The sequence below is a fragment of the Pelobates fuscus genome, chromosome 7 (genome assembly GCF_036172605.1).
Source record: "Pelobates fuscus isolate aPelFus1 chromosome 7, aPelFus1.pri, whole genome shotgun sequence".
Lineage (NCBI taxonomy): Eukaryota > Metazoa > Chordata > Amphibia > Anura > Pelobatidae > Pelobates > Pelobates fuscus.
Genome location: NC_086323.1, coordinates 107,444,476 through 107,467,888, shown reverse-complemented (window position 1 = coordinate 107,467,888; position 23,413 = coordinate 107,444,476). Strand labels below are relative to the sequence as shown.

Below are 23,413 nucleotides of genomic sequence, written 5' to 3'. Positions count from 1 at the left end.
AGACTAACCAGGCACCTGACCTTCTGTCGGTCAGTGCCTCCGTTAGTCGATCCACCAACCCACAATAAACAGATGTCCGAGTAGCCCCCCCACAACATCAAAGTACAGGAACAGCCCACCCACAACACACAGTCACTGCACCTGGGTATTTGGCTGTGGTAATGAGGCCACATGCCGAGGGTACTTGAAGGGCAGAGGCCAACTGCACTCTGCCCAGATGCCAGCTCTTCTGCTGGGGTAGCCTGCAGGACATCAGGCTCTGGACCAGGGACAAAGGTAGGGCAGAGGCCGACTGCGCTCTGTCCAGCTGCCAGCTCTTCCGCTGGGGTACTGAGACCATAGTCCGGCTCAGTAGTCAAGGGAACATGGACGTCAGGAGGGGTTAGCATCGCCTCCGTTAACCCTGGTGCCACGCTAGGAGTTAGCTGGGGAGGGGAATTTGTACTTACCCCCTCCTCTGGGTGTCCCGGTGAGGGTAGTTGGGGATCTGGAAGGGCTGTCCAGCATCCCTGTAGGTCAGGCACAGAGACCACGGTCCCATCTGCGCCGTCTGGAGGATTGGTGTCTCCCCTTGTTGGGGGAAGCTGCCGCTGGGGAGAGGGGGTGCTGTGCTCCTTTCCTGGAAACACAGGCTGCCGCTGGAGAGGGAGACCGCCTGTCTCCACTCCCTTACCATGGTCCTGTTGCTGTAGAGAGGGACCAACTGTCTCTGCTCTCTGTAGGACACACTGCTGCTGGGGGGGAAGAACGGCACCTTCGGCCCCCTGGGGTACACACTGTCGCTGGAGAGGGAGACCGCCTGTCTCCACTCCCTTACCATGGTCCTGTTGCTGTAGAGAGGGACCAACTGTCTCTGCTCTCTGTAGGACACACGGCTGCTGGGGGGGAAGGACGGCGGGTTGTTTGTATCGCGGTTGGGAGCTGACATAGATGGAGTCCGGTCAGCTTCAGCCCAAACCCCGCACCCCTTGCATATTATATTTTATATCCTAAATAGTAGCTCCTGGTCCCCCCACTATTTAATTTGGTGTATCTGTTATTTAGTTTCTTATACATGACTGGTGAATCCTGATCCAGTTGAGCATTACTTAGAATCTCATTTTCACACTTTCTCCTTTTATCATAATAGCACACCCAATTCTTACTAGGTCACCTTCCCCTGTATTAGACTTTCATATACAGTTTTCCATTTAGTAGTACTCAGAGCTAATTAGCTGGAGGTAAACAAAGACATATTAAGATTATGGTGACTGTGCCTAATGGTGTAATGACATGTACATACTATAAATAGGACAATTACAAGAAAACTTACAGGAACGAAAGAGCTATACAGCTTGTCATTATTGATGACAAAACATACTCTTCTCTGGCCCTGTTCCCTTCTCACTGAGTCACTGTGATTAGAAATGCCTGGGCCAAAATGTTTTCCAGTACCGCCCTGATTGATACAAAGTATGCCATAAAGGTGCTCAGACAAGAAGAAGTCTCAGAGGACCTGTGTCCCTTGAATTCTAGCTGATATGCAGATATCAAATCCAATAATGAAATATCATGAGGTGCATTCAGTAGTTTATATACTAATGTACAATGTATTGTATTAATTTTGTGCAAACATTTTTTCATAGCATGCCATGGGAGGGGGGTGGAGATTAAAAAATATCTGCATAAAAAGGGCAATACGTGATAAAGGATAAGAACCTTCTCCATTGTGTTCCAGTTGAATTGCAGATTCCAGTAACTCTATATCAAGTGAATTATAATACTCTACATATTGACAATAGGTTGTATTTATTTTGTGCAAACATTATGTCATGGATTGAAAGACAAATTCCATGTTTTTGATTTTTAATGGGTTTGGAACTTCAGGCTGCTTTAGTTTCAAAGAAACAAAAGAAAACTGATCTGGAAAAATTCACCAAACCAAAACCTTTTGCCTCAGTCTTTCCATTCAGATTTAATATGACAATATGATTTAATATTTGGTATTTAGTGAATAATCCTTATTCGTCCCATAGTCTTTCCTTTTGTCTACTCATAGTGTGTGTGTGTGCGCATGTGGTGACTGTGCCTAATGGTGTAATGTACATGTCTGTGAAGGATGTTTATCAGGGGTGGGGAACCTTTGGCCCTGCAGATGTGGACTACATCTCCCTTGATTCTTTGCTAGCATTATGGCAGTAAGAGCATTATGGGAGATGTAGTCCAAAACATCTGGAGGGCCGAAGTTTCTTCATCCCTGCTGTATATAATATTTATATAAGCAGACTGTGCGTAATGTCTGTTTTTTTGCATGCAGGCACGCCACCCCTCCCCCCTCCCCGCCCCAGCATGATCGCTGCTGGACGCACAGGAACAGAGGGTACTGAGGGTCCTGTTCAAATGATTTTACATTCTAGAATGAGTGGGGTAAAGTGGCACAAGAGGTATGGGTAATTTGTATTTCATGTATGGGAACAATGAAGGGCTCATTTGTGGATGACACATTAGCAGGAGAGGAAGCAGGGTGGGTTACCAACAGTGGCGTACATACCAGGGTCGCAGGGGTCGCGGCTGCGACCGGGCCCGGCCCACCAGGGGGCCCGGCCGCCCTGCGACCCAGGTATGTACCCACAGGGCCAGCCTCTTCTGCTGGGGGGCCCAAGAGCCGGCCACCTCCGGGCCCCCCGAGGCTGGCCCTGCTGTCACCCGGCTGGCGGGCGCGCGAGGGAGCACTGTCCCCTGGGTGCTCCCTCTTCAGCTCCCTCGCGCACCGCACTGAAACCGGAGCCGGAAGATGACGTCATCTTCCGGCTCCAGCATCAGTACGCGGCGCGCGAGGGAGCTGAAGAGGGAGCACCCAGGGGACAGTGCTCCCTCGCGCGCCCGCCAGCCAGCCGGGTGACAGCCTGGCCAGCAACACCACTGGACCCCAGGGAATCCCCCCAGCTCTCCCACAGGTAAGGAGGCTGGGGGGATTAAATAAAAAAAAACGTTTGAGTGTGTTAGTGTTAGTGAGTGTGTGTGTGAGTGTGTTAGTGTTAGTGAGTGTGTGTGTTAGTGTTAGAGTGAGTGTGTGTGTTAGTGAGTGAGTGTGTTAGTGTTAGTGAGTGTGTGTGTTAGTGTTAGTGAGTGTGTGTGTTAGTGAGTGTGTTAGTGTTAGTGAGTGTGTGTGTTAGTGAGTGTGTGTGTTAGTGAGTGTGTGTGTTAGTGAGTGTGTGTGTGTGTTAGTGAGTGTGTGTGTTAGTGTTAGAGTGTGTGTGTTAGTGTGTGTGTCTGTTACTGAGTATGTTTGTGTGCGTCTGTCACTGAGTGTGTGTCTGTCAGTAAATGTGTGCGTCTGTTCATGAGAGTGTGTGTGTCTTAAGCACTTACCTTTCTCCAGCGCCGGACTCCCTTAACGCTGGGGATCTCTCCGTCCCCATCCGCCTCTCAGCTCCGAATGCACATGCGTGGCAAGAGCCACGCGCGCATTCAAACCGCCCATAGGAAAGCATTACTCAATGCTTTCCTATGGACGTTCAGCGTCTTCTCACTGTGATTTTCACAGTGAGAATCGCAGAAAATCCTCTAGCGGCTGTCAATGAGACAGCCACTAGAGGCTGGATTAACCCTCAGTGAAACATAGCAGTTTCTCTGAAACTGCTATGTTTTCAGCTGCAGGGTTAAAACTAGAGAGACCTGGCACCCAGACCACTTCATTGAGCTGATGTGATCTGGGTGTCTGTAGTGGTCCTTTAAGTGTATGTGTTTATGCATGCACTGGCATACATACCGCGGTCGCACGGGTCGCAGCCCTGCGACCAGGTGCCCGCCGCCATGCGTTGCGGCCCCAGCCTGCACAGAGTAAGCGCTCGCGCAGGGGGAGGGGGGGCCCCGGATCAGCTTTCGCACCGGGGCCCCATGGGTTGTGTGTACGCCACTGGTTACCAAGGTGAGGGGACAGAAAGCTATTAACAGGTTGATATACTTTCCTAAAGAAGTGAGTTTTTGATTACCTTTTTGAAGAAATGAAGACTGGATGAGAGTCTAATGGAGCAGGGAAGGGAGTTGCATAGAGAAGTCTTTAAGGCGGGTGTCAGAGGTGTCAGTATGAACAGAGAATAGATGCAGATCTTTGGCAGAGAGTACTGGCTCAGATTACACATCATTTGGAAATTGCTAAGAAAACCCCTCCCAACATCCCTGAATCCAACCTAGGCAAATTAAAAACAGGGGGAAAGGCACGGACAATGGGAAAATCTCACAAATTAGGTATTTAAAGATTGCAAGTCATTTGGTCCCCTAGCAAGGGGTTAAAATAAAAACTCACAGTACAACAATCCTATCAATGCCATTTAATATGTAGCCATCTGTAACGGAACTCCGTGTACCCCGACCGAGTACCCTCCGTTGATGGATGCTCCTAGCGCTCTCAGAGGACTCCAAGCACTGCAGACGACACCACAACCACCGCAGACTCCACAACCGCCGTAGCTTAACTGGAGCCGCGCCGTCTTCCTTCCACCCTGGATCGGCTTCTGTCCTCCAGGACCGTGTGGGGAAGACCTCTCCTCCAGGAGAGCGTAACAGGAACAAGCTCTTAAAAGAGCTAAGTGATTAAGAGCTCAGGGGAATATGCAGAGCATAGCAATCCCCAGTGTGATATAGCAGTTCCCTCCAATAACGAGACAAGGCTACGTATTGAGGGTCAGAAGAGGTCTGAGGACTGGAACACCCAGCCTGCTTTTTATTAGGATCAGGTACATACAGGACACTCCCAGGGGGAGGATGAAATTGACCAATCACATGCATGGTAACACCCCCACGTCTCCTCCCCTCAGATAAACACATAACCCAATTAAAACATACATCATTTTACCCAAGTTCTGGATGTACCCCAAAAACAGGGGGTACAGCTTTAAATCTGGTATCCCCAAATAGCCCTTGTTCAGGGGAACAGTCTGTCCAAAAATCAGCCCATTCGGATGGATGGTTCGGGAGATACAGGGCTCCAAAGTTTTGACCGACCGCACAGACCAACTAGCCGAAAATAGTTCCATGAGTTTTGGCCTTGCGGTCGGTCTCCGTTCGCACGGTAAAATAGACGAAATTCTTGCCATCCATTCGCATCTTTGTGGTCGCTAGAATCCCCATACTAAGTTAAGTATAACTACCGAACGGCCGGTCGTTCGGTAGTTTCCGTGCGTAAGTCTGGATGTCTGGAGGTCTTAGCGGTATTCGCCTGTTTGTGCTTCCGATTTCAGTTCCATGCGTTCACAGGCAAACACCGCTGTTCGCACGCAAGATGGCCGCGAACACGTGGAAAAGTCCCGAAATGGCGGCCACCTATTCAGAGCACAAAGAATTCGCATGAAATCATGCGAACGGCTGTATTCTCCAGTAATGTGATTCTTATGCAATATATTCGCCTAAATCTCCTGGCTGTTAGGTTATATTAGTAGTCCAAACCTACAGCATAGATAAAGGGAAAAAGACAGTCTAATACAAGCCCATATGCCTGAATACAGGGTTTACAGTGCAATATAGTCCAGGACCATAGTCGCAGGGGAGGAGGCAGGCAAGCAGGCCTCTCCAGGACAAAGTGGCGAAGGGCACTTCGTCACACATCTCCCCTTTGGGGGGAAGACTAACCAGGCACCTGACCTTCTGTCGGTCAGTGCCTCCGTTAGTCGATCCACCAACCCACAATAAACAGATGTCCGAGTAGCCCCCCCACAACATCAAAGTACAGGAACAGCCCACCCACAACACACAGTCACTGCACCTGGGTATTTGGCTGTGGTAATGAGGCCACATGCCGAGGGTACTTGAAGGGCAGAGGCCAACTGCACTCTGCCCAGATGCCAGCTCTTCTGCTGGGGTAGCCTGCAGGACATCAGGCTCTGGACCAGGGACAAAGGTAGGGCAGAGGCCGACTGCGCTCTGTCCAGCTGCCAGCTCTTCCGCTGGGGTACTGAGACCATAGTCCGGCTCAGTAGTCAAGGGAACATGGACGTCAGGAGGGGTTAGCATCGCCTCCGTTAACCCTGGTGCCACGCTAGGAGTTAGCTGGGGAGGGGAATTTGTACTTACCCCCTCCTCTGGGTGTCCCGGTGAGGGTAGTTGGGGATCTGGAAGGGCTGTCCAGCATCCCTGTAGGTCAGGCACAGAGACCACGGTCCCATCTGCGCCGTCTGGAGGATTGGTGTCTCCCCTTGTTGGGGGAAGCTGCCGCTGGGGAGAGGGGGTGCTGTGCTCCTTTCCTGGAAACACAGGCTGCCGCTGGAGAGGGAGACCGCCTGTCTCCACTCCCTTACCATGGTCCTGTTGCTGTAGAGAGGGACCAACTGTCTCTGCTCTCTGTAGGACACACTGCTGCTGGGGGGGAAGAACGGCACCTTCGGCCCCCTGGGGTACACACTGTCGCTGGAGAGGGAGACCGCCTGTCTCCACTCCCTTACCATGGTCCTGTTGCTGTAGAGAGGGACCAACTGTCTCTGCTCTCTGTAGGACACACGGCTGCTGGGGGGGAAGGACGGCACCTTCGGCCCCCTGGGGTACACACTGCCGCTGGAGAGGGAGACCGCCTGTCTCCACTCCCTTACCATGGTCCTGTTGCTGTAGAGAGGGACCAACTGTCTCTGCTCTCTGTAGGACACACGGCTGCTGGGGGGGAAGGACGGCCCCTTCGGCCCCCTGTAACTCACGCTGTTGTTGGGGCGCAGGGACGGAATACTTTGCCCTCACTGCCCGATATTCTGCTTCCATCTGCAGATACTCCGCCAGTTCTCTCCTCATTCTTGGTATCATTTCCTCGGTTAGAAGGGACCCGTAGATAGCCAGCATAGCGTCAAACTGTACGTGACTATACCAATAGTCCAGTTTTGCTGGGTGTTCCCAGGATGCTGTTCCTCGCCCTAGGGAAGCCATCCTGTTGTAGCCAGGGGCGCTGCCCAATGGCTAGCGTTGCCCTCAATTGTAACTCCAAACGTTACCCGTGTCTCTGAGCTGCTTCTCCTCGCACTAGGACGCCATCCCACCGCTGCCACCAATGTAACGGAACTCCGTGTACCCCGACCGAGTACCCTCCGTTGATGGATGCTCCTAGCGCTCTCAGAGGACTCCAAGCACTGCAGACGACACCACAACCACCGCAGACTCCACAACCGCCGTAGCTTAACTGGAGCCGCGCCGTCTTCCTTCCACCCTGGATCGGCTTCTGTCCTCCAGGACCGTGTGGGGAAGACCTCTCCTCCAGGAGAGCGTAACAGGAACAAGCTCTTAAAAGAGCTAAGTGATTAAGAGCTCAGGGGAATATGCAGAGCATAGCAATCCCCAGTGTGATATAGCAGTTCCCTCCAATAACGAGACAAGGCTACGTATTGAGGGTCAGAAGAGGTCTGAGGACTGGAACACCCAGCCTGCTTTTTATTAGGATCAGGTACATACAGGACACTCCCAGGGGGAGGATGAAATTGACCAATCACATGCATGGTAACACCCCCACGTCTCCTCCCCTCAGATAAACACATAACCCAATTAAAACATACATCATTTTACCCAAGTTCTGGATGTACCCCAAAAACAGGGGGTACAGCTTTAAATCTGGTATCCCCAAATAGCCCTTGTTCAGGGGAACAGTCTGTCCAAAAATCAGCCCATTCGGATGGATGGTTCGGGAGATACAGGGCTCCAAAGTTTTGACCGACCGCACAGACCAACTAGCCGAAAATAGTTCCATGAGTTTTGGCCTTGCGGTCGGTCTCCGTTCGCACGGTAAAATAGACGAAATTCTTGCCATCCATTCGCATCTTTGTGGTCGCTAGAATCCCCATACTAAGTTAAGTATAACTACCGAACGGCCGGTCGTTCGGTAGTTTCCGTGCGTAAGTCTGGATGTCTGGAGGTCTTAGCGGTATTCGCCTGTTTGTGCTTCCGATTTCAGTTCCATGCGTTCACAGGCAAACACCGCTGTTCGCACGCAAGATGGCCGCGAACACGTGGAAAAGTCCCGAAATGGCGGCCACCTATTCAGAGCACAAAGAATTCGCATGAAATCATGCGAACGGCTGTATTCTCCAGTAATGTGATTCTTATGCAATATATTCGCCTAAATCTCCTGGCTGTTAGGTTATATTAGTAGTCCAAACCTACAGCATAGATAAAGGGAAAAAGACAGTCTAATACAAGCCCATATGCCTGAATACAGGGTTTACAGTGCAATATAGTCCAGGACCATAGTCGCAGGGGAGGAGGCAGGCAAGCAGGCCTCTCCAGGACAAAGTGGCGAAGGGCACTTCGTCACACCATCTTCCCCTAAACTTGAACCTTAACAGATATTTTGGAGATTTTATTAAGCACTGAGAAAGAATATTAGATAGGTAAATGAGTAAATAAATAAATAAATGCCTATCCAACCAACTCCATAACAGAAAAGTGGTGGTCAAAAACAGAAAAAGGAAAACATAAAAGCTATATGGCTAATCCTCCAATTACTCCGCTTGGTAATGTCTCTATTGTTCAGTCCCTAGACTTTAATAATATAAGTATTGTCAATGTCTGAAATGGGAATATATTATATATATAAGCAGATAAAGGATGTCCAGACAACACTAATCTGTATACCCTTATCAAAAATAGATAGCTAGGATAATGTACCACGTAATAAAGAAAAAGCTATCTCTTAGTCTGGGTAAGGGTGGTAAATTGTAATGCTGGATGGAGAAGAAATCCTGTGTGGATAGTAATACCTAAACCTGACCCCTGACGAAGGTGCACACCCAAGGCACCGAAAAGCGCTTCAGGCTTTTCTATGTTTTCACAGGGCACTCTATCACACAAGTGCAGGTAACCAGCATTCTAAGCATGGTTCTGCACTTTAGCACTTAATTGTATTATTTCCTTTTTTATTCCTCCTAACCTGTCTAGACTTTCACTCTATGGAGAAGCACTCACAGTGCTGTGAGTATGTAAAAGGAGATAGGGGTACTTAGACTTTTGATTCAAACTTTGTCCTGTACTGATATTTACTGCTTTTTTACGGACTGAATCACAGCATTTTCTAATATGATTAGCCCTTTCCTTTGTTATTATAGATTCTTTGATCATTAGTCCAGCAGAAAGAGTGTTATTTATATTCATCTGTTCATTCTGATAGGGGTTAAGCCCCAAGACACCACTGGAGTGTCTGGTTGGTGCTACAGTTCACAAGTGGGGTGGCCAGGCTTTTCTGACAACCACCACTTAGTGACTGTTTTTTCAGAAATACATTGTGCTGCCTGGCTCCAAGCATGAAATGCAAGTCTCCATTTTTCATTTACTTTTTGGTACATTTGGTTCCATCTGAGAGACTCAAAAGAACACAACCCCTACCTGAAACTACAGACTTCCTCCCTATTTGGTGGCCATTTCAAGCCTATGAACTGTGTCACTATGTAACTTTGTATCTGGAAAGTGTATACATTCTTGGGACTATTGGTACCTGCCAAGCAGATACTTTGATCTCAAATGTAATTTCTTGCACACATATCCACCTTGACTATACTACATATTAGCACTTTGTAGCACTGTTTAATTGCAGCCACTGACATAGCTAACAGTCGCTCACAGTATTCTGGCTTTGTCTTCTCTGGAGCCCAGTTATGTATAGGGATACGGTTTTTGGTATTGTTATTTTTGTAATAGGTTCCCATAGACGACTCCCTAAAAAAATTGTATGTTTACCCATCCCGCTTTGCAAAATGCTGGTTGCTATGTGTTATCCCTTCAGGACAAAAGGTTAGGCAAATTATTTTCATGTCCTGGCATGCAATCTGTCAGAAAAGGTTACGTTTACCAAGCTCAGGTGGCGGTGCAGGGACATCTAATTTTACAAATAGCATTACAAAGAGGGGGAGTATGTTTGTATGAAAAAGGATCTAAACAGTTAAGCATTATCTACAGGAAAAAGAAACTGGAGTAGAGAGGAAATCTGTGCATGAAAGAGATATAGAACTTGGACAGAGTGAGAACAAAAAGCAGGATTAATTTAAAGCCTGCAAAGGAGGCACTCACACAGAACCAACAGAACAGCAGAGATCCCAACAAGTGCAAAGCGAATACTTAAGAACAGGTTTTTGTTTTTATAAGTTAATTCCATTCTCGAAGTTTACAGTAAGCATTGCAATTTAAACTGAGATTTATACACTATGGGCAAAGAGGACCATTTATTTATTTTTGGGTTTAGTAATGTTTTCGTCTTGGGAATTATACTTATAATATCTCTTCTGCTGCTGGACTTCATAAAACGCAGGAAGACATGGGCTCGCTTCCCCCCAGGACCTCCTTCAAAGCCATTTGTGGGTAATATGCTGCAGGTAGACTTCAGCAATCCTCACATCGCATTGTGCAAGGTATGTGTCTTGTAGGATTTACAAATCATGTAAATATCTCCAATCCCTATGCGTTGGCTTTCCAGGTTAACCATAATTCTTTATTTTTTATTTTTGTAGTGCACGAAAATAAGACAGGTAAGCTTGAGGTGCCCCAAAAGCAATCCTCAGGGATTTCCCACGCTTAACATGCGGGGTATACGATTAACTGGCACAATTTTTTTTGTTTTATCAGGCTAAATTAATGTAACGTTAAAGCAACAGTCGAAATGTAAATATATTATACAAACAGGCTTGGTTCATGTGTGAATTATGTGAAAATCAACATAGATAGTACAGGTATTGTAATACAACGCTAGCTAGTTAGCTAGTACATATGTATCTGTGGAAGTTAGACAGTTCGCTTATATGTTAAAACCTGCTAGGGTAGCGTCGCTTATAATTATATTAGTTGCGCTTACGTTTATAAATATGCGGTTTGCATTTAGTGTGCTATGAAAAGCTAGTGGAAGCAGCATTATGTGATGTAATGCAAACCAGCATTGATGGCACATGCCTATTTTGCGCAATAAACAACAAACAAATGAAAATCAAAATGGGGCAGAGTAGTGCTAAGTGTAAGTAAACAGGTGTAATGAGTCTGCCATGCAGTGAGCTTTGGGAGGAGAGAGTCTCTGCATTGTGTGCAGGGTCTTGGGCCGTGAGCCTCACCACGCATCTGTCCATATTGCCTCAGCCGATGCCCGTCCTGGAGGCCATCTCTGTATCTCCGTTTCGGGAGTCCGTTTTAGTGCGTCTCTTTTTGGTGTGCTGTCTCACAGTCGCTTGCGTTGTGGCCGCTGTTGAGAAGAGGCGCCCGGTGCTGCACTGATAGCCGGGTTTAAGGTCAGGCACTTTATTTGTGTGCGTCGCTGGGTTTGTGGTCTTGGTATTGCTTGTGTGCAGATGGATGCGTGAGCCCGAGAGGCCTGGTGCCGAGTCCTGCCGCGAGGCCCTCCGGTGTCTATGGTGCCTGACGGCCATCTTGGATGCTCGGTGTGCCTGCTTGTAGTACCTGCGTCGCGCTGCTGGTCGTATCCAGGAGGCCACCATTAGATCCGCTTGGCGGAGAGTCACCCCTCGACTTTGCAGTGCTGCCCTGAGGCCAGCGCAGGTCCTGTCAAATATCTCTATTGGGGATGTGTGCGCCTCTGGGCATGTGCTCCGCTTTCTCCTCTCAGGTCGGGCGGCCATATTGGCTGTACCTCGTGGGTCTGTTGCCCCTTCATTGCTCGTGGCTGGTATGCCCATGTTCCATGCTGGTCCATGCGTCAAAAGGGGACCGGGATGTCCCCCACCGGTCCAGAGGGGGGGGGGGGTACTCTGAGGTAAGATCGCTTGTGGGCTCTGGCCGAGAGGGGAGCGGCCGTCTCCCCCCTGCCTCAGCCCCATTAGGCCGCATTGAGATCTCTGCGTTCCCGGGGTCTGCAGACACCAGGGTGGTGTCGATTTGCTCAGCGGGGCACCCCCGACGTGGGTGGTGCACCCTCTGGTGAGTGTGGGCTTGGTAGTCTGCGTTGTGACCCCCGGGTTCTGCCTGCCGGTTCGGAGCTCGTGGCTGGTGCGTCCGCTCGGCTCGGCGGCAAACTCCGCCCCCCCCAGGTTAACCATAATTAACAATATGGATAACTCTGGTTATCCCATTAGCCAGATTAACAATAACGAGACCTAAAGTGGAGAATGAAGGTGGGTGCAAACTTTTAACCATCTCAGGGCCATGTGGAATGTTACAGCTGTGTGTAACTGGTCCCCCTACAATCATCATAAATAAAAAGTCCACTGTGTTTTGTTTGTGCTGTAAAAATTAAGATTTGTGTTGCTTTTATTAGCAATTGTTTTTTTAAGTTATTACAGATTTCTTAAAGGTCACCAAAGGTCATCGATCCTCCCTACGACAGCCAAAACACATAAAAAACTGGGCTGGTTGGTTAGTGCTGGGTTTGTACATTTGTTCCTTTTTTTGTTTTTAGTTAGTAACAGACTGTCTTTTGTCAGGGAAAATTATGTTATCCACAATTTAATTTGACTGTGTAAAATTGGCACCCCATATTTTTAAAATGTGAATACAATTATACCATATCTTTGTGCTGCGTTTGTGCAGGCAAAATTAACATTTGTGCCAGTTTTGTTTTGGAGATATAAAGCATTAAATCTGATCAAACTCCACCCACTATGCACCACACATTATTACAGTTTGAGAACAAATATACTGTTAAGTTTGTGCAGATAAGTGCTGCAAAAATTAAAATGTGTGACGGTTTTGTGCACCACAAATTGTTAAATCTTAAAGACAAAACACATATACCGTTCATTTGTGCTGCGGGTTTAGCTGATTTGTGCTGTAAAAATAATCAGTTGTGCTAGTTTCATTTTGGACATATTGCGCATTATATATGATCAAACTCCACCCACTTTGCACCCCATTAGTTTGTGGTGCGTTTGTGTGTTTTTAACTTACAGTTTTTCTTTCAGAGGATTCCACACGGATTTTGCCCTAATCCTGACAAATTGCAGCACATGTATTAGTTCTTAGAAGGGGGCAAAACAAGATTTTAAATAACCCCTAAATTGGAATTGAAATCAGTTTGTTTGTTTTTTAAATGTATTATCTAGCTAATGTTTTTCCCAATCAACTTCCACACTTTTATTTTATCCTCACTACCAAGCATTGGGTGAGGATGATAAAACATCTCAGTTCTGTAGAAATAATGGTTGGGTCTCAGAAAGAGTTTTTACTATAAAAGGGACCATCTGTTCATGGCCCTACTAATCACATATATTTTCATCAAATATCTGCAAGATATTCTCCTAGTGTTGTCTTAACCAAGTACTTATGCCAGAAAAAAAAAACATATGTTAAAAACAATGAATTATGATTGGAGAACAAAGGGAATTGGAGGCACACAAGGAACATGAATTTCTCAGCCGTGGTGCTGCTGTAAAGACCATACACACACACACACATGCATATACATACACATACACAAATAAATAAATAGATCAGTTTTAAATTATTATTATTATTATTATTATTATTATTAAATTAAATTATTTAAATAAGTATGCTAACTGCAATAAATACTACTTAACCCCTTAACGACCTCATGATGGTCTACACATTAATGCAGTGCAAGGCTTTAATGGCCGTTCACAGCATAGACCATAATGCATTATAAAATACGAGCAGGGTTATATCCCTGCTGGTACCAAGGTGCCCTAAGTATTATTGGAAACCTGAGATCCCCACTGTCAGCTGGGGCCAAAATTAGTGACCCAAGACAGACAGGTGAGCTATGTGCAGCACTCAGAGTGAGAAGGAATAAAAAAAAGAAAAAAGGAGACATTCAGAGACATCTCTTAAACCATATAATGATCAATAATAAGTCCTCAGATTGAGATGAAAGTCTGAGTTGTATTTCTAAATGATAAAGTGCCCTTTCTGCTTATCACTAGCTGAGTAAAGAATATGGCGATGTCTACAGTCTGCAGTTCCTCTGGACCAATCTTGTAGTACTCAATGGATTTGAAGTTATGAAAGAAGCTTTGCTTAACAAGTCAGAAGACATAGCTGATCGGCCCAATTTTCCCATCTATGAGCCACTTGGATTTATAGGCAATACCAAAGGTAAATTTACTGGTGTGACGTTGCTATTACAAAACTTAAAAGCCAGTGGTTTATCTTAAGAGTATATTATTATTATTATTATTATTGCCATTTATATAGCGCCAACAGATTCCGTAGCGCTTTACAATATTTTGAGAGGGGGGGATGTAACAATAAATAAGACAATTACAAGAAAACTTACAGGAATAATAGGTTGAAGAGGACCCTGCTCAAATGAGCTTACAGTCTATAGGAGGTGGGGTATTAGAAACATTAGGATAGGAAATATCAAGTAGGAGTGAAGCAGAGCTGGAGGAGAGAGCAAAGCACTATCCCATAGGAGAGCAAGAGACAGGTATGTAAGGGAGAGATTACTCTGGGAGGCCATACGCTTTCCTGAAGAGATGGGTTTTAAGGCCCTTCTTAAATGATTGAAGACTAGGGGAGAGTCTGATGGCAGTAGGCAAGTTATTCCATAGGAGAGGAGCCGCCTGTGAGAGGTCCTGCAAGCGTGAGTTGGCCGTACGGGTGCGAGCAGCGGTCAGGAGGTGGTCGCGGGCAGAGCGGAGGGTACGAGGAGGGGCATACCTCTGGATCAGTGAAGAGATATAAGAGGGGCTGGAATTGTTCAGTGCTTTAAATGTATGGGTTAGCACTTTGAATTGACTCCTATAGGATACAGGGAGCCAATGTAAGGACTGGCAGAGGGGCGAGGTGTGAGAGGACCGACTGGATAGGAAAATCAGTCTAGCTGCAGCATTCATTACAGACTGTAGCGGGGCAGTACGGCTTTTGGGGAGACCAATCAGGAGAGGGTTACAGTAATCCATGCGGGAAATTACTAGAGCATGGACAAGCTCCTTGGTAGCATCTTGCGTAAGAAAGGGGCGGACGCGGGCTATGTTTTTGAGTTGGAACCTACAGGACTTGGCAACAAACTGGATGTGAGACTCAAAGGTGAGACCAGAGTCAAGTATGACGCCAAGACATCGCGCTTGTAGGGATGGACTTATGTGGATATCACTGACTTGAAGGGAGAGTGAGAGAGGAGGATCAGTATTAGGAGGAGGAAAGACAAGGAGTTCAGTTTTAGAGAGGTTAAGTTTGAGAAAGCGTGACGACATCCAGTCAGAGATGGAAGAGAGGCAAGCAGTGACACGTTGCAGGACGGCCGGGGAGAGGTCCGGTGAGGAGAGGTATATCTGAGTGTCATCAGCGTACAGGTGGTAGTTGAATCCAAAAGAGGCAATAAGTTTTCCAAGAGAGGCAGTATAAAGAGAAAATAGAAGGGGACCAAGGACAGAGCCTTGGGGAACTCCAACCGAGACAGGGCGAGGGGGGGAGGTATCCTTGGAAAAGGAGACACTAAATGAGCGTTGGGAGAGATAGGAGGAAAACCAAGAGAGGACAGAGTCACAGAGACCGAGTGATTGAAGAGTTTGAAGGAGGAGAGCATGATCAACTGTGTCAAAGGCAGCAGAGAGGTCAAGGAGAATTAATATGGAGTAGTGACCTTTGGATTTAGCGGAGATTAGGTCATTAGTCACTTTGATAAGAGCGGTCTCAGTAGAGTGGAGAGGGCGGAAGCCAGACTGAAGAGGGTCAAGGAGAGAGTTGGAATTAAGGAAGTGAGACACACGGGTAAAGACAAGTCTTTCCAAAAGCTTTGATGAGTAAGGGAGCAGGGATATGGGACGATAGTTAGAGGGGGAGGACGGGTCAAGAGATGTTTTTTTCAGGATAGGTATTACAGTGGCATGTTTAAGGTCAGCAGGAACAGTGCCAGAAGAGAGAGAGCAGTTAAAGATGTGTGTTAGGATAGGCACAAGACAAGGGGAGAGAGATCTGATGAGGTGAGATGGGACAGGATCAAGTGGGCAAGTGGTGGGGCGAGAGGAATGGAGAAGTGCAGCCACCTCTTGTTCAGTAGCTGGGGAGAAAGTCTGAAGGGTAGGTAAAGCATGATTTATGTGTGGTTGAGAAAGAGAACGGCAAGGAGGGGAGAATTGTTTCCTATATATTTATATATATGTAGTTAATACATTGCTAAACACAAATACACACACCAGTCAAGTCAGAAGACTTGCTTTTCCCACATAAATCTCACTTTAACAGTGCTCTCACTACTGCAAGGGATTCTGGGTAGGCATATGCAAATGAGCTCAACAAGGAACGACATTTTTGCCTCATAATTCCACTTTATTCATGGATTCCTTGAATTATGTGTCTGCTGTATACAACAGCTTTGAAACACAACTCAGGAAGAGGAGCAAAGTGGTGGAAGGGGTTTTCATCCACACTTTTCCCCCCACCACAACTCTTTTGGTATGTACTGTAACGCCAAGCCTCCATAACAAGTCAGTTACCAACCTCATGCTGATGAGTTACATTAACAACGAAACGGCTGTCCATGAGTGGTTCACTGGCTTTGCTCCTCTTCCTGAGTGGTGTTTCAAAACTGTTGTATACAGCAGACACATACTCCAAGGAATCCATGTACAAAGTGGAATTATGAAGCAAAATGTGGTTCTGTCAGGGTACCTGAGGTCTCTACCTCTGAGAGAGGTAGAGACTTAGTCGTTTATCCGTCTAGACGAGCTGTTTCCTCCGTTCCTCGCGGTCCATCCAGTCACTTAAACGCTGGCCGCGAGGGATCCGCTTCCTTTTCTAACATGACGCTCAGTACGTGACGTCATGACGCCAATCCCGAGTGACCTGTCACTCAATTGTCCGATATCTAATCAGGACTTGTCGGAGGTGTGTCTACTCTCCGGACTCAGGGTATTTAAGCTTGCTTCTCTCTTCAGCTCATTGCCCTGTCGTGGTTCTAGCTTGTCTAGTCACTCAGTGCTCTTGTATTCTAGTATTCTCTTTGGTTCTGACCCGGCTTGTTGTACTATTCTGCTTATCTCTGTTATCCCTCTGACCCGGCTTGTCTCTCGCTTACCTGTCTTCTCGTTCCCTCGACCTCGGCTTGTCTCTGACCATTCTCTGTTATTCTCTGTACGTTAGTCCGGCCATTCTAAGGCCCGGTACACGTACCTTTCTACTGTTTGGACTCTGCGTGTTGGATCCCTGTCCCGATCCTGACATTACGACAGGGCCAATGGATCCTGCAGGTACAAACAGTCAGCTTGGTTCTTCCGACCCCAGGTTTGATGCCATGGAACACAGGATGGATCAGATGGCCCTAGCACTACAGGCGCTATTGTCTCGTGCTAGTAACCCACCAGAGGAGACACGTACTCCTTCGATCTCTCCTGTAAGTTCAGGTCTAGAAGTAGCTACTGTAGGTGCTTCTTCTCGTATTACTCCACCAGTACGTTATGGCGGTTCTCCTGAGAAGTGTCGTGGCTTTTTGAACCAGATCAGCATCCATTTCGAATTACAACCCCGCTCCTATCCTACAGATAGAGCGAAGGTTGGATTTATTGTTACGTTACTCATTGAGAAGGCTCTGAGATGGGCTAATCCTTTATGGGAGAATGATAACCCGTTAGTGTATAACTATAATGCCTTTGTAGCTGCTTTTAAAAGAACTTTTGACCCCCCTGGTAGGAAGGTCAATGCAGCTAGATTACTGTTGCGCCTTAGACAGGAAAATCGAACACTTGTGGATTATGCACTAGAGTTCAGATCCTTGGCGGCAGAAGTTAAGTGGAACGAACAGGCTTATATAGACGTATTTTTAAATGGGTTATCAGATGTAATCCTTGACGAGGTCGCTACTAGAGAGCTCCCTGAGAATTTGGAGGATTTAATTTCTTTTATCTCTCGCATTGATGAACGCTTAAGAGAGAGGCAAAATACTCGAGATAGGACTCGTAGACCCTCCTTTAAACTAGCTCCTGCATTTCAAAATTCTGAGATCAAAACCTCACGTTTCCCAGAGCCTATGCAGATAGGTAATACTCACCTCACAGAGGAGGAGAGACAGTACAGGAGAAGGGAGGGTTTATGTATGTACTGTGGAGTCAGAGGTCATTTACGCCTAAATTGTCCCAATCGTTCGGGAAACGCTCGCACCTAAGTTTCTCTAGAGGACAGGCCTTGGGTGTATCTATTTTGTCCTCTGTTCACAATTATAAAGATCACAGGCTTCTGTTACCCGTTTCTTTGACTTGGGAGAAGGGAGTAGTAAAAACCATGGCTTTGATCGATTCTGGAGCCGCTGAGAGCTTTATCGATCAAGTTTTTGTTAACAAGCATACTATCCCATCCCAGTTAAGGGAGACACCCCTGGCCGTTGAGGCCATAGATGGTAGACCTTTACTTGAGCCTGTTATTTTCCGTGAGACCATACCTGTTAATTTAACTGTTGGTATCTTGCATGAGGAAGACCTATCCCTGTTGATCATTTCCTCTCCTTCTATTCCCATAGTCCTGGGGTACTCCTGGTTAAAGAGACATAACCCTATCATTAATTGGGAGTTAGGGGAGATAGTTTCATGGGGTCAGAATTGTCAAGAGAAATGTTTGCGGAGGGTCTCGCCTCTTTGCCTGGCTAACACGTCGGCTAACTCCTCTAATCCTACAGAGACACAAATACCGCCTCAGTACTTGGATTTAAAGGCAGTATTTGATAAAAAGAGAGCCGATACCTTACCTCCACACAGATCCTTTGACTGCAAGATTAACCTACTTCCTGGTACTATGCCTCCCAGGGGTCATGTATACCCGTTATCTACTAAAGAGAATTCAGTTCTAGAGGAGTATATTCACGAGAATTTAGACAAGGGATTCATTAGGAGATCCTCCTCCCCTGCCGGGGCTGGATTCTTTTTTGTTAAAAAGAAGGATGGTACACTTAGGCCTTGTATTGATTATCGAGGTTTGAACAAGATAACCATTAGGAATGCTTATCCCATTCCTTTGATTACCGAACTCTTTGATCGTTTAAAGGGTTCTAACATTTTCACCAAGTTAGATCTCAGAGGGACATATAACTTGGTGAGAGTCCAGCAGGGACACGAGTGGATGACGGCGTTCAATACTCGATACGGTCACTATGAATATACAGTTATGCCTTTTGGGTTATGTAATGCACCGGCTGTATTCCAGGATCTGATAAATGAGGTTCTTAGGGAATTTCAGCATGACTGTGTTATTGTATACCTGGACGATATACTCATACATTCTAGAGAGATTGAGACTCACCACGAACAGGTCAGAAGGGTTTTGCACAAACTTCTTCAACATGGTCTGTACTGCAAATTGGAGAAATGTAGTTTCGATCAATCCCAAGTAAACTTCCTCGGTTATGTGATCTCTGGGGAGGGATTTAAGATGGACCCGGATAAACTCCAGTCCATTCTAGATTGGCCTCTACCCAAGGGTCTTAAGGCCGTTCAGAGATTTATTGGGTTCTCCAATTATTATAGGCGCTTTATTAAGGGTTATTCTTCTATTATTGCGCCCATTACCAATATGACCAAACAGGGGGCTGATACTAAGAATTGGTCTAAGGAAGCTCTCCTTGCTTTCAAAACTCTCAAGGAGCTTTTTGCTTCCGCCCCAATTTTAGTTCACCCTAATACCACTCTTCCTTTCCTACTTGAGGTTGACGCCTCGGAGATTGGCATAGGTGCTATCCTATCCCAAAGGCTAGGTGTGGATAAACCGTTACACCCATGTGGATTTTTTTCTAAAAAATTGTCTGGTGCTGAGAGCAGATATGACATTGGTGACAGAGAACTACTAGCTGTTATCAAGGCTTTAAAAGAATGGAGACATTTATTGGAGGGGACATTACATCCTGTTACTATTTTAACGGATCACAAGAACTTGTCCTATATTGGAGAGGCCAAGCGATTGTCCTCCAGGCAAGCTCGTTGGTCGTTATTCCTCACCCATTTCAATTACGTTCTCACTTATAGGCCTGGTTCGAAAAATTCTAAAGCCGATGCCCTATCTCGCCAATATGAACCTTCTGCTTCATCTGAACCGGTTCTGTCCTCTATTGTACCTAAATGCAATATTATTGCTAACACAAGTCTCAAAATCCATTCTCCGTTGCTCGCCCAGATCATGAAGTCACAACATCTGGCACCTGGACAGACTCCTGAGGGAAGAAACTTTGTTCCTCCTGAACTCCAATTGGAGCTCTTACAGTGTTTCCACGAAAGTAAGGTGGCTGGTCATCCTGGCATTCGCAAGACTTATTCCCTGATCTCCAAGGATTTCTGGTGGCCTTCCTTACGAAAGGATATTAAGGAGTTCATCGGAGCTTGTGAGATTTGTACCAAGACTAAACAGCCTCACACATCGCCATGTGGTCTATTACACCCTTTGGACATTCCTGAGAAACCATGGTCCTGCTTGGCCATGGACTTTATTGTGGATTTACCTGCTTCCAAGAGACAGACTGTTATTCTCACGGTGGTTGATAGATTTACTAAGATGGCTCATTTTGTGCCGTTACCTAAACTCCCGACTTCTCCTGAATTGGCGGAGATTTTCGCGAGAGAGGTTTTTCGCTTACATGGGATACCTTCTGAAATTGTTTCTGATAGAGGTTCTCAATTTGTCTCACGATTCTGGAGATCCTTCTGTTCTCAATTAGGCATCAAATTGAACTTTTCCTCTGCCTATCACCCCCAGTCTAACGGGGCTGCTGAACGTACCAATCAAAAGATTGAACAATATCTGCGCTGCTTTGTTTCCGAACACCAGGATGATTGGTTCGGTTTGATTCCTTGGGCGGAGTTCGCACACAATAATCTCGTTTGTGATTCTACTCGTTCTAGCCCCTTCTTCATGAACTATGGCTTTCATCCTTCCATTTTTCCTTCGGTCTCTTCTTCCCAAGGAGTACCGTCGGTTGATGATCATGTCGCCAATCTGAAGAAGTTGTGGGATCAGACTCGTCAAATTCTCCTGCATAATTCTATGTTGTTCAAAAAACACGCTGATAAGCACAGAAGGGCGGCTCCAGTTTTTGTTCCTGGGGATAGAGTATGGCTGAGTACTAAGAACATTCGTTTAAAAGTTCCCTCTATGAAGTTAGCTCCTCGTTACATAGGTCCTTACAGGGTTCTGACTCGTATCAACCCGGTTGCGTATCGCCTAGCTCTGCCATCTGCCTTACGCATCCCCAACTCCTTCCATGTGTCTTTGCTGAAACCGCTAATTTGCAACAGATTTTCCTCTACGGTTTCCTCACCTCGTTCAGTTCAGGTGGAGGGTCAGGAGGAGTACGAGGTCAACTCCATTATCGATTCCCGAGTCTCCCGGGGGAAGTTACAATATCTAGTCAACTGGAAGGGATATGGTCCTGAGGAGAGGAGTTGGGTACCTCAGGAGGATGTTCATGCCCCTCGCCTCCGCAGGGCGTTTCACTCCCGCTTTCCATCTCGTCCCGGTTCCTTCCGCCCGGTGGGCGTATCTGAGAGGGGGGGTACTGTCAGGGTACCTGAGGTCTCTACCTCTGAGAGAGGTAGAGACTTAGTCGTTTATCCGTCTAGACGAGCTGTTTCCTCCGTTCCTCGCGGTCCATCCAGTCACTTAAACGCTGGCCGCGAGGGATCCGCTTCCTTTTCTAACATGACGCTCAGTACGTGACGTCATGACGCCAATCCCGAGTGACCTGTCACTCAATTGTCCGATATCTAATCAGGACTTGTCGGAGGCGTGTCTACTCTCCGGACTCAGGGTATTTAAGCTTGCTTCTCTCTTCAGCTCATTGCCCTGTCGTGGTTCTAGCTTGTCTAGTCACTCAGTGCTCTTGTATTCTAGTATTCTCTTTGGTTCTGACCCGGCTTGTTGTACTATTCTGCTTATCTCTGTTATCCCTCTGACCCGGCTTGTCTCTCGCTTACCTGTCTTCTCGTTCCCTCGACCTCGGCTTGTCTCTGACCATTCTCTGTTATTCTCTGTACGTTAGTCCGGCCATTCTAAGGCCCGGTACACGTACCTTTCTACTGTTTGGACTCTGCGTGTTGGATCCCTGTCCCGATCCTGACAGGTTCATTGTTGAGCTCATTTGCGTTTAACTATCCACTTACTTCCAGTGGAAGGGGTTTTCATTCACACCTTTTCCCCCACCACAACTCTTTTGGTAAATATATATTAATGTAGCTGAATTAGGATATAGGTTGAAAAAAAATTATGTAATGTGCTGAGTATTTTTATCCAGGTGTGGTATTAGCCAGATATGGCATATCGTGGAAGGAGCATAGACGATTCTCACTGTCCACTCTCAGGGACTTTGGGATGGGTAAGAAGTCTCTGGAGCAAAGCGTAACTGAGGAAGCTGGATTTTTGTGTTCTAGATTCCAATCAGAACAAGGTCAGTGACACAACAAACATGTAACGAGCATATATGTCACCGTCTAACTGCAGTACTTTTTTTTTTTTATTAATGTCATTGATTAAATGTCCTGTTTTGAATAAGCAGTTTTTGGATATTTTTAATATACCCAAGATATCTGAAAACTACAAACAGATCCAAGGAGCACAGTGAGGTGGAACTTTACTTTATTTCCTCTTTTGTAAGCAGCAACTCCTGAAAGACCATATCGGTTGTCATATTTTCATCGATGCTCACCTTGGAGATATAAGGAACAGGCAGCTATTTTGGATTTACCCTCTATCTTTTGTTTATTGTGATGCACTCACTTGCAAAAATAAAAATGTACAGAAAAACATGTAAATACATACAGTTTCTGTTCCAGCCACAGGAACACCAGAGAGTTTTCTGATTCTGATGAGAGCATGAGGTGTAGTTGTGTTACATATTTACACATTATATTCTCGCCTTGTTCCTGCGAGACCAAAATCTTGTTCTTCCTCTGAGTCAGACAAATATAGCCATTCTAATTTCACTTGTAAAGGCCATTTACATTTAGTATCAAATCTGCTATGTGTTAAAAAATTGAAGGGTCACTTTAAAAACCAAAACCACTTCAGCTGGCTCTAGGACCTTGTTTGCAAATACTCATTTCAAAGCTCATTATTTTCCAAGATGATCAGCTTGGATTTGGAGTGTGCAGCTCCATTCCAAAGTGTCATCCTATGTGCTGGTTGGTGCTGGATTGTCATTAGAGAGTTTCTTCCTGGCAAGGCAAAGATCTGTAACTGCAGGTAGATCCACTGGCTTTAGAGAATGTTAAAGCATATTATTCAAAAGTATCTTGTTTACTTTATTTGCATGTTTAATGCATTATCTAAATATAGCATTAAGAATTATTGGGTCATTTTGACTGTATTGTTTCATTTAATATTTGTCCTCTATTATTTTTTCAAGACATGGACTGCAAGAAAATGGAATTGCTGTTTTGGCCTTATTTCATATGTTAGATATGCATTGCATCCCTTATTCAAAATAAATGTAATACTTTTACTTAATGGAAATAACTCAATAGTGTAGCATTAAACAAGGTTATGAAAAAGTAAATAACACATTTAATGTAGTGATTTGAAGAAAGTGTATTTTTTCTTTATG

At 46.0% G+C, this 23,413-nt stretch overlaps 1 protein-coding gene across 1 annotated transcript in view; it reads left to right on the top strand.

Annotated features, from left to right (window-relative positions):
• Positions 1 to 9,843: 9,843 nt before the first annotated feature.
• Positions 9,844 to 23,413, top strand: part of LOC134568076 (cytochrome P450 2D15-like) — a 63,271-nt gene continuing 49,701 nt past the window's right edge. Inside the window, exons 1-3 of the mRNA XM_063426361.1 lie at positions 9,844 to 10,349; positions 13,821 to 13,992; positions 22,106 to 22,258. Coding sequence (XP_063282431.1) covers positions 10,146 to 10,349; positions 13,821 to 13,992; positions 22,106 to 22,258 — 529 coding nt within the window. The 5' untranslated portion in view covers positions 9,844 to 10,145. The remainder of the gene's footprint in view (positions 10,350 to 13,820; positions 13,993 to 22,105; positions 22,259 to 23,413) is intronic.